The sequence below is a fragment of the Lepidochelys kempii genome, chromosome 3 (assembly GCF_965140265.1).
Source record: "Lepidochelys kempii isolate rLepKem1 chromosome 3, rLepKem1.hap2, whole genome shotgun sequence".
NCBI classification, from domain to species: domain Eukaryota; kingdom Metazoa; phylum Chordata; order Testudines; family Cheloniidae; genus Lepidochelys; species Lepidochelys kempii.
This window is the reverse complement of record NC_133258.1, coordinates 146,318,364-146,334,879: the sequence shown is the minus strand read 5'-3', so window position 1 is coordinate 146,334,879 and position 16,516 is coordinate 146,318,364. Positions and strand designations below refer to the sequence as shown.

The 16,516-nt window shown below is 39.0% G+C and overlaps 1 protein-coding gene across 1 annotated transcript in view; it reads right to left on the bottom strand.

The window, feature by feature from the left end:
* The window catches only part of BIRC6 (baculoviral IAP repeat containing 6), a 320,140-nt gene that overhangs the window by 126,760 nt on the left and 176,864 nt on the right, over positions 1-16,516 (bottom strand). Inside the window, 4 exon segments of the mRNA XM_073338417.1 lie at positions 3,942-4,073; positions 7,509-7,638; positions 11,286-11,429; positions 12,778-13,558. Of these exon segments, the coding sequence (XP_073194518.1) occupies positions 3,942-4,073; positions 7,509-7,638; positions 11,286-11,429; positions 12,778-13,558 (1,187 nt within the window).

Genomic DNA, 16,516 nt, shown 5'->3' with positions numbered 1-16,516 from the left:
ACCTCATCTATTTCATGCTCTTGGGACACAAACAGGGCCTCAGATGGAGACTCACTCACCCTCTCCCCTCCCGCCCCAGCCCATCAACAAAACCTGCTCTGAACCACTGAATTGTGAAATTCCCATTCGTTGTCCTTGGAGAAGTACCTGCTGAGGCTGTCTGCTAGTGTATTGTGTATCTGCTGGAGGTGTACTGCTGATAGAGTAATCTGGCATCAAATACACCAGTTCCACAGATTGATAGCTTCTATGCAAAGAGGGATGGATCTTGCTCCCCATCCTTGACGTAGAAAACTGTCAATATGCTGTTCATCATCACTTTAGTGTTGGGATTGTATAAATGGTAGGAACTGCTTGCAGGCCTTGTGGACAGCTTGTAATTCAAGGAGGTTTATGTGCATCCTGGATTCTTGGGGAGTCCATGTCCCCCCTTGAGCTGTATGCTCTTTCAGATGGTTGTCCCAGCTTAGCAAGGAGGCATCCATGAACAAAATTCTCTTGGGTGGGGAAGGAGTGAAGGGGACCCCCACACACACATACAGTAACTCCTCACTTAACATCGTCCTGGTTAATGTTGTTTTGTCGCTGATCAATTAGAGAACATGCTTGTATAAAGTTGTGCAATGCTCCCTTATAACGTTTGGCAGCCACCTGCTTTGTCCACTGCTTGCAGGAAGAGCAGCCCGTTGGAGCTAGGAACTAGGGTGGACCGGCAGCCCTGCAACAGCTCCCCTAAGTTCCTTGTGTGGTAGCTGCCCAGCAGGCTATCAACTGCCAGACAGTTCAGCTGTCCCTCCCCTGACTGCCTTGGAGCTGCTCCTGGGAGCCTCCTGCTCGCCGGGGGGTAGGTGGGGGGAGGAGGGGTGCTAACGTCAGGGTATCACCCTTCCCCCTTCTCCTGTACCCCATCTTCCCAGAGTAGGGGGACACACGACAGGACTCAAGACGGAGGGAGTTTGCTGGCAGCAGCTGCTGTCTCAACTTGCTGATCTACTTAAAAAGGCAGCGTACTTAGAGTGGGGTCAGCTACTTAAACGGGCAATGCACATCTCTCCCTCTGCCATGCTGCGTCTCCTCCCTCCATTCCTGCTGCCTTGTAGAGTGTGAGGCTACATTAACAACGTGTTAACCCTTGAGGTCTCAGCCGAGTGCTGGTTCATCACTTAGCAGTAAGGCATTCCCTGGGAAATATCCCACTCTCTTCCACCCTTTGACTCCACCACCTCAACCAAGCTTCACAATCATCATTGCTGTGTTTAAAGTAGCATTTTTCAGGAAAATAACTACAAAGTTAAGCGAGGAGTTACTGTACTCTCTGCTCTTCCACCAAGCTCTCCTACTCTCTGGGAGGGAGCAAGACTAATTTATCCATATTATCTTTGCTTGACTCCACCACCTCAACCAAGCTTCACAATCATCATTGCTGTGTTTAAAGTAGCATTTTTCAGGAAAATAACTACAAAGTTAAGCGAGGAGTTACTGTACTCTCTGCTCTTCCACCAAGCTCTCCTACTCTCTGGGAGGGAGCAAGACTAATTTATCCATATTATCTTTGCTTGCCAAGTACACTGGTGGTAAGCAATGAAGGTGAAGTCTTGCAAATGGTGTCATATAGGCACTAGACGCGACATGACCTAGGAAGATGAGACATGAGCAGATCAGTGTCTGTCTGTGGTCTCAGTCTGATTTGCTTGACAAGGTTCTTTATGGACTGGAATCAGACAGAAGTGATGAATAGGGATGAGAAGTGATGAATAGGGATGTTTTGCCTGAGAGAGCAGGAGCAAGGTACAAGGGGAGGTAACAAGCAGATGTCATGAAACATGTAAGGTGGTATGTAAATTGTTTGTCTCAGTCTATAAATGTCAAGGTCCCCTTAACCCACTGTGTGGCTGAGGGGACAGCAGATACTCCCACTGCTGACTGAGCCATTCACTGCCACTGTGCACTCGTGTTAGTGTATCTGTAACCACGGAGCCAGGACACTACAACTGCATCTTGAGGACAATAAACCTAACCAATGGCCTTTGTTACCAAACCGAGCCTGTGGTCTTTCTTATGAGTAACACTGAGGTCTGCTGAATTAGCAGGCAGCATTATCTGCTAGTGCTGATAACACTGGAGCCTCAAGAACAGAAGTACTTAGCAGCTGTAACAGCTTAGCAGCCTGGACAACATTACTGTGGCAATGACATTTCAGCCTTCTACACTTAACATGTGCTAGTTGACTTTTTGGAAGACATCAGCAAAAAGTCCCATATAGAATAGTACTGTGAAGAGACTGCAAGTATGACTGGAATGTATGACGTGTTTGCACATTTCATTGATTTTGATGGGAAGACGAGTGTGTGAGAGAGATTTTGGATGATGAGTCAGGAGGGAGAAAGATTTTGTGGATGAGGAGATGGTATATGTGTATTTTTGTGAGGGGAGATGAATGTGTGTGTGTGCGCATGTGTCGAAAGAAGAAGATAGGTACAAGTACAGAAATTTTAGAAGCAGGGAACACGAGAGAAGAAAGATTGTAAATTTGGGGAAGAGGAAGATAACCCAACACAGGAGAAGAAAGATGAAAAAGGAGAGTACATAACATAGTAACTACTATTTAAGAGAAAAATTGAGAAAGACAAAGAGATAGATACAGAATAGTGAAAAGGAAGAGAGAAGAACACACAACTATGATAAAGAAAATTTTTAAAAGGTTTCACTTAATAGGAAGGATGAATTAAAATGATGCAATAAAGAACCAGACTTTTAAAGTCTATTTAAAAAAGGGACGGGAGATATAACATGGTGCTTGTGAGATCAGAAATGTGCTTAGGGTCAGCCCTGGCTGGCTATGCTGCCTCTCTCATAATTTTAACTTTTTAAATGTTGACCAAAACGTGTTAGGTTTTCTTGTCCACTGGTACATATGAAAGCCCGGGTTTTTGATTTTGAAAATATAGTAACACTAAGTATTAGTCACACCCATCTGTTCCTCCATCCCCACTACCTCTCCCACTGAAGCTGTTGCACTTTGTAGTCAGCTGAGTTGCAATAAACATATTTTGAGTCGTGAAACAGTGGCCCAGTTCAGCATTTTAAACACAATTTAAGAGGTTCATCTATACCTTGAAGTCCTGATAGGGGAGACAGTTTGAGAAATACCGGTTACAAAAATCAAAAGAAACCAGTGTCCCTCCCTGAGCTCATTTTCACGCCCAGGTGAAACTATGGTAGATCAGTCATCTTCAAAAGATGGTCAGCTGAAGTGTTAAGAAAATTCCATGAGATCCTTAGAAGTTCAGTCCTCAGCTCTTAAACAGCAGAACTTCAGAGCAAGATACTGCAATACCTCCTGCAGCCACCTGTTCAACTTTAAATCCCTTCTACCACTGCCAACTTCTCATGTTCCAGCTACAGAGTGTACACTCCATTCCAATTTTGCAAGAGATAAGCTTACATGACAGATTTTAGAAGGATATGAATGAGTTTTCAGAAGGTCTAGGATTTTGGAAAAATCCTCTATCTTCATGTGGAATAAAGAGTATTGGTTTTATATATACATATCTCCATCATGACACCTTTTGCCACTACAGTGCCATTTGTATTTACCATGCAAATGGTGTAAATGAAGGATCTGGGTTTAGGTGATCTTTATAAATACAACAGCTATGTGTTTTTGGACACATGCAGGAGAAACATGAACTTTTACAAATAGGACTCTTTACCACAGCATAACTCATTAGCAGTCGGAGTTGTACCAGGACCCATCCCTTGTTGCTAAAGGTCAGTAAGGTTAATTAAGGAATATCACTGTCAAACATTTTCAGTAGTACACCTTTGGTAATAACAATGGTGGGTTTATATGAGCTGACATAATTATTCTCATTTTATGTTCAGAGGGATTGATTTTACAAAACAAGTGAAAGGGGGGGAGAAAACCAAACCATACATACCAGAGGCAACAACAACACTGTAATTGTCCTGAAATCCATTTTCTGCTTTAACTTTTTCCTTCTCTTCGTAGTTCTTTTTTTCTTTATCTTCTTTCTGTTCATTAATTAGTTTAGCTGTGATACTTGGTGTATCTGCAAGAGAAAAAAAGTACGCACATATTTTATAGGTATTAATATGTCATGCTAATTTAATTACTACTTTATAATTTCTCACCCACTCACCAGATATTCATTTGGTCTCACTCAATTACCTTGCTGGCTTGGAGCCTTGAGTTCCATTCTAACTTCCATAATTATGTTAAGCTTCTTTAATAACAAAAGACCAGGCACTGACAGAGTACTGACAAGACGTCTTGCAACTAATTTCCTTGGACCATTTAAAGAAACAATACTTTGAAAACCCAGGCAGAAGTTCAAGTATTTAGTTGTTTGTATTCGGGTGATATAATTAGCAGAGTTAGAAAATATCACTGCTACCAACAGAAAAGAGGAGATTAAACAAAGAGAAATTACTATGTTTAATTGTTGACAACTGTAGATTTAGATGATTAAGACAAAATACTTGAACTTGGATATCGTGTTGTGCACTTCAGCTGCTAAGTACTCATTGTTTCCATTGAAGGCAACAGAAGCTGCTAGCACCCAGAACCTCTGAAAAATCAGACCACTTATTTTAGGTGCAGAACATTAGATATCCGTATTAATCTACTAATAGCAGTAATTAAACAATTGTTGTCATTTTTCCTCTTGGTTGCAGTGGATGATCTCACATTGGTAATGGATGTCATAGTGCATAAATGGCCAAATAGACTCCTTGTCTCTTCTTCCGATTGGGAAGGTGATCGAGAAAATATCAAAAGGGACCACATGTGATCATCCTCATCTCCCACTAGCCAAAGGAAACATGGGCCTAGGACTTAGGTGAGCAAGGAATCGCCACGTACTTACTGCAAGGACCCCTTTTATACCACAACCCAGATCATATACAGTTAAGGCACTGAAAGAGAAACAGTTTGCCTGGGGTTCTTCTCCAGACTAATGAAGCATTTTCCTTGCTTGAAGATACAAATTGGTCGATGACACCTACTCTTCCATCTGAACCAAATTCCACTTTTGATATGGAGAGAATTACAAGACCCCTGAAATGCAGAAAATCCCAGCTATTCTACAGCTCCTCCAGCATGACAGGGAGCTGGGTCTCCATCCCATTACTAACACTGGGCAAATTGTGGACACCAGCTGCATTTTATAAATCAGGATCCTTAGGTTCTCTGAATGTGCATCATTGGGTTTCTCAGAGCCAACAGGCATATTAGAAACCCCATCTGGGAGGTGTACTTGTAAAGCAAAATTTGAGACTGACTTATGTTGGTATATTCTAGGATGCACTTATATTGGGTCAGTATTATAATCCTCCTAGTTGCTGGTGTTTTAAGTGTTGAGCTGAATGTCATTTCAATCACTTAACGAGAAGGGAGTGATCAGCTGCACACACTGATTATTTTAGCAGATGCTGCTTCCCTATCTGCAGACGCTGCCAGAAGTAGACTGAGTCACTCTGAAATGGCCCAGTCCCCTCCTTTTCCAGAGAGATCCCACTGCCTCTGGCATCATAATCAATACTCTTCACAATTATGACGACTTTTGACTACTTGAAATATGAATAACCATATAGTTACTGCTAATTAGCTCCACTGTATATATAATGGTATGGTTTTACCCTTCTACAAAAACTATTCCCCTCCCCTTCAGTTCAGATGGAAGGACTCTTAAAACTGGCAGGCCAAACAACATATTTCTTACCTTCCCTTTGGTCTAAATGGGATAGAAGAATTAATTTAAAAGGCAAATGCAAAGAGAAAGAATTGAGCTCCTGCCATTTTTAACCTCTCTGTGATGCATAAAGGTAACCAAAGAGGTATTGGATATCATTATTAAAAACAAACACACACATGCTTCTGCTTCTTTATCATTAGATATTTAAACCTTGTCTACCCCAGTGTGCTAAAATACATGGTAAATAGGGAAATTATGATTTCATAAGAGATGGCAATTTGAGATGAATAGGCAGCAGGTTTAAAACAAACAAACGGAAGTACTTCTTCACACAACACATAAGCAAAGTTCAAATGTTCCGTAGGATGCATTGCATTTTTAATCACAAAGCTCCAGTGAACAAGACATTTGATTTACTGAAATTTGTCTGGTAATAGAAGTGTCACATACCAGTAATTTCATGTATTTTTCCTCCATTTATTTTAAACTGCTATACTCTGATGAAAGATGTTACATTAGTGCAATATGTTACTGGTCATCAGTATGTAAAAAGACTTTGGAAAAAATCAATTATGAAACAGTGTCAGTGCAGCACTGGCTGATCACAGAAACTGAGAAGACCAGATTCTCAGCAGATGTAAACAAGTATAGCCCCTCTGAAATGCACAAAGGCAATATAGCTACACCAGAGGATCTGACACAAAAAGTTAGAAAATATAGATGTTCCCAGAGATATTTTAACGGAGACACTCTTATATACTGTCAAAATTACAGCTAAGTATTTGCAAATTCATACAATGAGTATATATGAAAATATGTATTTGGTATGGACTCACTTATGTGCAATGTGGCACAGTTGCAACTGTTGTAGCAACTATAACTTTGAATTTCCTTTGACTCCTCTAAAATGTCGACCACAGTTTAGCAATACAGACAACCTACTAAAGATTTTGTTTTTAAAACACTGTGGTGAACTTTGTATTGTGAACGCTAACCTTAATTTCCTGAGCAAGGTCATTGAGTCTTTATTAAAGTTGCACTTCTCCAAAATGTTGAACTGGTCCTGGCAGTTAAATGGATATTTAATACAGAAAAGACTAATAGTCTGACTGAAAATCTTGGATTTTTGGATAAAATAAATGCCTCAGTCATGACCATCTTGTTTGTTTTTGTTTTTCAACGTTACTCATAACTTTCAAAATTAGTTCTCAATTTCCATTTTATAGATAGAGTATTATTTATATTGCAGGTAAATATGCATGAGCGTAAATTAGATTGAAAAGGACAGTGTAAACACTCAATGTGGACATCAGTTCTGTGATCTTTAACTTGCAATAAACGTTAGGCAAATGATCTATGTAAGGAATTATTTTTAATTGAGCATAGACAGTTAAAGGGAACTTTGAATACTGAACTCAAATATTCTAAGTTTTTGGAAGTATCTCAGGAGAAAATTTGAAAATATTTTAAATATTGAGAGACTTTAAGCATAGTATTACATTTTGTGGCCTGGCAGTTCAAGATGAACTGTTAAGTATATCTAAGATTGCCTCCTCTAAATCGATTATGTAAAGTTGAAAGAACAGTATGGCCAATCTAAAACTGCAACAGTTAGAGGAAAGCCTGTGTTATATAGTCCCAAAAAAGTAAAAAAGTTTAATCTTTGATTACTGTCTATTTTGAAACTTTTTGTTACAAGTATGCAGATGTCACACATAATAGATATGTTTCTAGCAGACACAAGTTTTCCTTAACACATTCTAGAATGAAACACACAGTACTGAAACTTGCCTGACACACGGTCAAGAACCTCTGCCAATGTTGTTGAGACAGGTAAGTGAAGAGTACGGAACTTGTGTCCTGCGCCATACATTGGATGTTGGATTACATGGCTGGTAGCATTAATTCTACCTTTGTACAGCTAAAAAGAAATGAAAACCACTTACTTTCAAGTATTCAGAAATAAGGCCAACAATCATGACAAGTTGTTAAACTATATTAAGTAAAATCACAATATTAAGCCATTCACACTCCAGATCAAAAGAAAATTGTTTGAAAGTATGACAACTTGATACGATGGTAAAATTATTCAACAAAAATTAAAACAACAAAAGAAAAACAAACCTTTTTACACAAAGAAAACTGCTGCAAAAATCTATTTTTGTTTAGCACTCAGAAAAAAAATGGTTTAAGTTCAGTACAAGACCCTCTCTTGTCGTCTTCAGTGTGCACGCACGTAACGTGTTAGGTACTTTGGGCTTTAATTTCTTTTATTTCTTAAAGTAAAAGGAAATCCCCCGCCCACTCCAATAAACTTCGCCCAGATGAGGAGGTGGTTACTACTCTTGATAAATCAATAGAAAAAAAGTTGAAGATCACATACCATTTATGAGTAAACAGAAATATAGTAGGCAAAGTAATTCTAGATTTAGCAATAGGTACTTTGCTTTTATAATACAAGAACCATTAAAGTTATTTTACTATAACTGAAAATAGCACCTCTCAACCCAGATTACCTCCCCCATTTAAATTCAGTCTTATCCGATTTCTTTAGTTAAAAAATTTTAATTGCTTTTTACCCCTCCGAGCTTTCCAAAATCCTCCCTGCCCTGCACAGGAAGAAAGGTATGATTCTGTTACTTCTTGCTCATCAACAGAATTGTTTACTAAATCCCAAATGCAGGGCCAGTTTATTCCTGTGCAATCCAATCAAAAGAAGGGTCACTGGGGCAAAATTTAGTCAGAACTCATTTTTTATGAAATCTGAGAACTCTGTAGTGTTTGAAGGGTGTGTTGCTATAGAATACTTGCTGTTCTGAAGATCTACTCTTTACAGCAAATGCCATTTCTGACCAGATTACTCCACCCACCAAGTTAGAGCTAATTTACACCCTGTTCTAGATAGTTTAGGTGAAAAGATATAAACGTGCAATCCAATCTTTTAAAAGAGTCCGTATGTTGCAAATATATTTTAACTGTTCTGTGCACATCCACATTATGTTAGGATTTTTTCTTCAGATGTTTCAGATTGAGCAAAAAGAAATAACTATGGAGTCCAAGCCAAGTGCCAAGAATGACTTGAGTTTGGATAATCATTTTGTCACCATGGAAAGGCAGGATCCTGGTTCCTGTAAGGAAGCTGAGCCCTTTCCCCTTTGAGGTTTTAGGCTTCTGAAGCATGTTGATAAAAACCTTCACGATCCAATGTCTGCCATCATTCAATGGGTAACTAGTGAGGAAACACAAAGGAACATCCACAAGAGAGCCCAAATCTTACTCCAGGGATGTATGGGAGACAGAGATAGACTCCCCATCAAGGGACCTCATTAACCTCTTGAGGGCCTAAGACGTGGAAATGTTTCTCTTAGAGGTGGATGGAATAGTCTTACGAGTAAATATTTGGAGTTATCTTGATGGGTCTCAGACTGAAGACAACTGACTTGCCCATTTGGTCCTGGACATTGAGGAGAACTGACCTACCTATGCAGTTATCTCCAGAGGAATCTTGCGCAGGTTAGGATAGGTGTGTGAGAGAAGTTCCAATAAGTCATCCAGACCCTGATCCCCTTCTTGTGGGGGAACTGAGGGTTCAGGGGCTGGGGACAACTGTGGTAGAGCACCCCTTCTGTGGCTCCTGAGAGGGTGGTCCCTCTAAGAGAGGCACCATCATCACAATTTTTGCTTCCTCTTTTTATCCAGATCCACTATACTGAGTAAAGCACGGTGGGTTGGTGGGAGAACAAAGCCAAGGTGAGAAGTTTAGTAAATAGTACCATTTTGGACAAAATTATTTTTTCTTTTTAAAAATCTCCAAATTTTGCTTAAGAGAAGGAAAAAGGAAGTGGGGAACGGCTGTGAAAATTGGCTTTAAAAGCCAAAAAATAAAGGAAAGGAAGGATAACTGAGCAACTGCTCTGTTCAGCCATATAGACACAAGAGTCTGAAGAACCATACTTTGGTTTGTGGCCAAGCCCTATGGACACTGTAAAGGCATTTGAGATGCCTCTGGCATGCTAGAAGAGATGTAACAGAATGTACCACTATGGGTGATAAATAATGGTCCAGAAACACAGATGCTGAGCTGACTATAAAACCTAGCAAAATTCTGAATTGAACTGAGGTCAATTCAGATTCTCTGAATCATTTTTCAAATTTGTTTTTGTATGCTTCCAGGTCTTTGCTATTGAGACCCAAATCATATTACCACACATTGAGACAGTAGGTGCAGCCTGTTAGGTCACATTCCTTTGAAGTCTTTTTCAATAGCTTTTGCTAAGTTAGTAACTCTCTGCAGAGTCTCTTGCTGTGTAAAATGCGTGCTTTTTATGAAGGGATCAAATTTCATACGTTTGGTAGTTGGATGGAAATGTAAACACGCACTCTTCTGATGCTCCACAAAAAGTACCTTAGGAAACTTGAGCATCAGTCCTCCTTTTAAAAAAAAGTAAATAAAATGCCATGGTGACTAGGCAAGAACCTCCGAACTTCCTCAACATACCTTAGGACTGTGTTAGATGCCCCTTTCTCAACAGGTTTAACTACAGTGTTTAACATTATGTGTTAGCAGTTTCGGATGGTTGCATTTAAGAAGCTGCTCTTCTTTATTTTCGTTTTTGTTGTTCAAACTAGTAGCAAAGATGGTCTTAATTTTTCCCTTACTTCTTCACCTGTAGCATTAAGCAGTGGACTTGCAAATTTAAATCTGTCTTAATGAGTGTATCCTGGGTGCAGTGCTTCAATTGTTTCTTTAAATTGCTAATTTTGTATTATATCAAAGAGGATGTTGGCATAAAAGAAAGCTGCAACTCTAACTAGTTCAAGTCTTTTTTTGGCAAAACATTTTTCTTGTAAATAAATTCTCTTACTAAACTCTTAATGTCTATATTTTTCTTTAGAAAAATGTATGTTTTCATTACTATCTATTGGCAGTCTCAATTGCCACCACTTCCTTCAGTATCAGGCAACCAAAATTAAATTTCTACAATGACGTTTGGTAATCAATAAACATCAATCATTTATTGACCAGGAGCTTTCAATTTACTACAGTTAGAATCTGTGAGAACCAGCTAATGAATTCAATACTCAACATTGAAAATTAAGAGCTAAATAAATTCATAAGACATGTTATCAGAAAACCCTCAAGAGGTTTTAGATTCTAGTGAACAGACCCTCTAAAAGTTTGTAACTCCACTCACTTCTCTCTCTCCAGTGATAACTGATTCAACCCACAAACGTCATCCTCCAATCAACAATGATTCCACCAATTCCCCTTCCATCCCAGGCATTCTATAACTTGTGTCAGATAGGAGTAGAATTACTTGTGGCTCTTTTAAAGGTTATTTGTAAATATATCAGAGTGATATACAGCAAATTAATAATCTAGAAAAAGCCGCTTAACCCTCTCCCCACATCCACCAAAAAAGTAGTTATCACTATACTCTGCAATAAATATAATAAAGTTGTCATTTTGTTTGCAAAAAAAGCAGAATCAACTGTGAGAATGTACAAATAAATAGTGTGCAGTCAGATCGAATTGACATTCATAATGCAGATACACAAAAAACCTACTGGACATGGGGACTGAAGAAACATTGTCACTTTTTCATCCTCCAGCATCAACTGCAAAAATAACCTTCTAATAAACCCTGAAATGTTTCCAGATGTTGGGAGGTTCCCTCGTTGAGGGGATGACTGGAACAATTCACAGAGAACCTGAAAATGCAAGATTAGATAAAAATCTTAGATTATGACTGTGCACAAACGTATAAAATAAAGCTCTGCATTACTATTAATAGCGCAGCATGGCCATTAACTTTTAAGATTTGCCGCCACTTATTTTTCAAATTAGGATTTAAATGATCTCATCTTCAATTTATCACCAGAGAGAATAAATGGTTACCTATGAACAGGTAACCAACAGCAAAACAAGTTAAAAATTAATTAGGAGTAAAAAACAAAAAAGCATGAGTCATCAATATAATAATTCAAGTTTATTTTTAAGGCAATATTCTGAAAAACAAAGGCTAGTTGACAAAAATACAGAGCGGGAAAGTCAATTTTGACTAGGTGTTGCATCAAGAATGTGAAAAGTAATTTTTCTGCTTTATGAGGAATTTCGCTACACTGGGGTGATGTTCTTCTCTGAAAATGGCCTCTTCTTACTCAGTTTATCTGATCCTAGTATGCATTCACTCTTAATTTACAGATAAAAATTAAGGCTTTTTTTTTTTTAATGTTTTCCTTCTGTTGGCACTGCAGAGCTAACAGCTAAGAGGAAGTGAACTACAGTAGATGCTTGTTTGCAGCATCACCTTGTAAGAGCAACCACTGCTTAGGATCAACATTTCCCCTGGGAACACTTTCCCTACTGTGAATTGTCAACACTCCCCATAACATCAACAGCCACTTAGGAGCAAGATAGCAAAAGGGCACCAGTATGTTGCTACTAAAAAGCATCTGCTGCAATTCCATTCTTCTCAATATGTTAACTGAATTCCAAATGCAAGGCCACATTATGCTTTCTGTTACCTGTGCAGCAATCAACTTCACTGAAAGCAATAAAGTTGCTCAACCATGTCTGTAAGCAAAGTGTTTTTATTAATGAGAGACAAAACCCACCCAGCTTTATCTTCAGATTCCAGATTAAGAGTGCACAATTTGGCAAATTTGATCTGCAAACACAGCACCAAAGTGCCATTTTTATAGTAAGTTAGCAAAACAGAAATGCACTTTAATGTAAGTGACAAAACAGAGCCCCATGCGCCATAATGAATATTGTACTAGCGGGCAGAAGAATTAATTTCTTCCATCAAACAAAGCCCAATGTGCTAATATTTCATGATGTAAAACCGTCTCTGTTAAATGGTATATTAAAGAATCAAATCTACAAATAAAAAAAATATATACTACAGAATCTACATTCACATCCCTTGATCATCCAATAAGCTATTTTTTCCTATGCAAAACTTAAGCCACGAAAGCTTAGGTTCTCAAATCTTGTACCAACTAAATTTTCACTTAAAAATAAGAAGAGTTACAGATTAAGGTTTTGCTCTTTTACCTGTGCCATCAGCCTCTGGTTATTAGGATGGCAGGAGATGCACTGTAAGAAGAATGCAACTGTTGCATTTTCAATTGCGGTCCTTTGCTGAGTGGTAAGTCCTGTTCCTGCAGTTGAAGAAAGCAAAGTAGATCTTGCACTGGTCTGTTGTGTTACCACACTGTGTCCTCCAGAAGTAGCACCAGAATGGCACAACAGAAATAAAAGTGCTGTCCACAGTGGATTGACTTCAGAACCACCCAACCAATCCTTCATGATGTGGCTGTTACCAACTTCTGTCAGAAACCTGAGTACAGGAGCAACTAGGTCTGCCGTGATGGGCATTTTATTAAAGTGCTGTGGAACATGATGTCTCCTGAGTCTATCCTGGGTAATATCCACAGATTGAGAAGTGCAGTCAGAGCTGGAAGTATGGTTAAAGCAGAAACTAGCAAGGCTTCTTACAAGGAGAGAGGGCAAACCTGAGTCCAATAATTGCTTGATAGCTTCAGGAGACTGAGATGAGGCAGCAAGGGTAGCCAAGTGAGACTCTGTTAGTGCAAGAGGTGCTTGTGCGTTTTTAGAGTCATCTGTTAAAGAAGAACTAAGGTCCTGTTTTTTGCTGTCATCCGTCATAGACAGTCTATGTTGACACTGCATTGGAGGAGGGGTAATACCCATCCAGCCCATGAGTAAGGAAAAATAATTCGGGTGGATGTGGCACATTGAGCAAAGCAAACTGTCAACTGCTTTCTTCAAAACCATGTTGCAGGGAAGAGACATAGACCAGTTAAAGAGTGACCTAGAGGAGAAGGGGAAAAAAGAAAAGAAAAAAAGTCACACCAAAACAAAAATTTGTCACTCATTTTCCCTTTTACCTTGTTAGTCAAAAGTTCATAAAAATGCTTTCCAAAGATATTATAAATGAGTTTAATTATGATACAATATTCAGAGGTTTGTAGAACTTTTTTTTAATTAACACAAATATCTGAGAATATTAGCCTACTTGAGATCACAGCATAATCTGGACACTGCATAAAAATAACTATATTTGAATTTATTTCATTAGGATATATTTAATACCGCTATTATCTAGTAGATTGAAGACGAGGTCTGTAAATCAAGAGACCCTGGTCATACAACTGTACCATTTACTTCATGCAACCTTGAACAAACTGTGACCTCAATAACTCAACGTGTAAAGATGGGGATAAGGTAACCCACCTTTGTGAAGAACTTTGCAATTAAGCGGTTTAAACATCCCAAAGTATTTTAGTAAGTTTCCAGGGCATTTTATAACTTTCTCTATTCAAGCAGCATCTAAACAACTTCTACGATAGAAGAATGAAAAATAGCGTAACGTAGACTTAGCGTAATGAAGTTCTTCTATGTACCCCTACTCTCAGTGCTCTTCTGAAGAAAATTACAACTGAAGATAGGGTACAATTTAATAAAATTAAACCTATGTAATTGCTCGGCTTAGGCGTGGTTGAATCAGATTTCTCTGAAGTGGACTTAGAGGATGACGTGCTCTTACGTTTATGAGAGTGCTCCACATCATCCCAACAAGACCCTGATTTTGGATCTGTGGGAGTAGATTCCCTTGCTCCTAAACCGGACTTTGTGGCAGGAGGCACACTCTTTGCTGAGTCAGGCTGATGTACGGGAAGAGGTGGGGCCTGGCCTGAGTCTGACTGCTGCTTCATGACGGGCTCTCTCTACGAGGTGCTTTTTGAGACAAAATTTGTGCTCTTCAAAGGTACAACTGGGCAAAAAAGATACTGCACCTTGCCGAGATACAAGCTTCATTGAGGAAGTTCAGGCAAGCATTGATGGTTTTTGCTGACTGAGAAGGAGTGTGGGCAAGCACAGATTTCGAAGGCTGGAGTCCAATACCCATAACAGGATACCAGGAAGGAGAGAGTGGGGATGGACGACTAACCCTAAAACTTAACTAAAACTATAGAGTGAAATTCTAAACTATTCACAATCTATACATACCACATATATGCAGATTGAACAATAAAGAGGAAGATGAAGCTCCGGACACTATAGAGGTTCTGACCCAGGCTTTGCAGCTGTAAGAAGGAACTCGAAAGGCGGTTGCTCTGCTCTATCTCCTCAGTTGGAGGCATGAGGAGACTGAAGGCTCATGGACAGACCAACTACTTTCAAGAATTCTCTGACTCTGTGCGCATGGAGAAAATATGCGCCCATAGTCGAATACATATATGGACCAGCACTCAAAGAATTTGTAGTTTAGAATTATTCATATATGTACCCAAAGACATACACAAATACAGATGCATTTTAAAGTCTATGAATAAGGTGTACTCATGTTCTGAGACTTATTACAGTCTCCAGAATATTAACCAATGCACTAAACCTGGCAACAAGACAGACTTTTCAGTTACTCAGTTTAAATTTTTCAAAATGTAACTTTAATTCTTTGTTTTCAAGTTCTTACGGCTGTAATTACCTAGAGCAGTGTTTCTAAACGACCAGTCCGTGGACCGGTGCTGATCCCTGAGATCTCCCTGACAAAGTTGAGGAAGGCAGCAAGGCGGTCCCTGGTATCAAAAAGGTTGAGATATACTGACCTAGAGGATAACCCCTGTGTTCTTATAAGGACCCGATTGACTAAACACGGCTACATCTATTTCCTTACATTGACTCCGTATGAAATTCTGTATTATTTCAAAAGTTTAAATAGCTACTTTTTAGCCAATAGGTGGGGTCTGGGGAAGCAGGGGGAAAACAGTATGTGGCCATGTAATTAAAGAATATCAGAGAGCATATGAACAAGGCGGCCAAATTAAACTGCACAGGCAATCATAAATCTAGCATATCCTAACTTTTGAGTACTTGACTTTGCAGCTATTTTAACATAGGGTTTTTTGTTTGGTTTTGTTTTTTTAAAGGAAAGCAGTAAACAGAATTATATGCAGCTAACACCTCCACACCCAAAATTGTGATCATCTGTAGTGCTTAAACACTGAGCCTTCAACACTGCAGGATAGCTTGAGCTACATGACTAGCTACATTACCTGGCATCTGCAGAAGGAAGAGGAGAAGATAACTGCTGGAGCCATGTGCTGGGTCTGGAGAAACCTAGTCAGGTTCTCTCTTCCTGCCTCCCATCCTAGCCATTTATTCCTCATTTTGTATTTGTACATTTGATTTTTCCTTCCTTAGTGTAGAACTTTACGCTTGTCTTATTGAATTTAACCTTACTGATTTCAGACCAATTCTCTAATTTGTCAGGGTGGTTTTGAATTGTAATCATGTCCTTCGAAGTGCATGCAATACCTCCCCAGTTTGGTGTCATCCACAAATTTTATAAGCATACTCTCCACTCCATTATCCTACTCATTAATGAAAATGATCAATACTACAAGACCGAGGACAGACCCCTGCAGGACCCCATTACATACATTTCCTCCTACTTTGACAGTGAACCACTGAGAACTACTTGGAGTATGCTTTTTCAACCAATTGTGCATCCACATTACAGTAATTTCATCTAGATTACATTTTTCTAGTTTGCTTATGAAAATGTCATATGGGACTGTGTCAGAAGCCTTACTAAAATCAAGATATGTCACATCTGCTGCTTCCCCCAAATTTACTAGGACAGTAAACCAACCAAAGGAGGAAATTAGGTTGTTTTGGAATAATTTGTTCTTGACAAATCCATGCTGGCTACTATTTATCACCCTATTATTCTGTTCAGGTATGAAAATAATAGATCATGCAAACA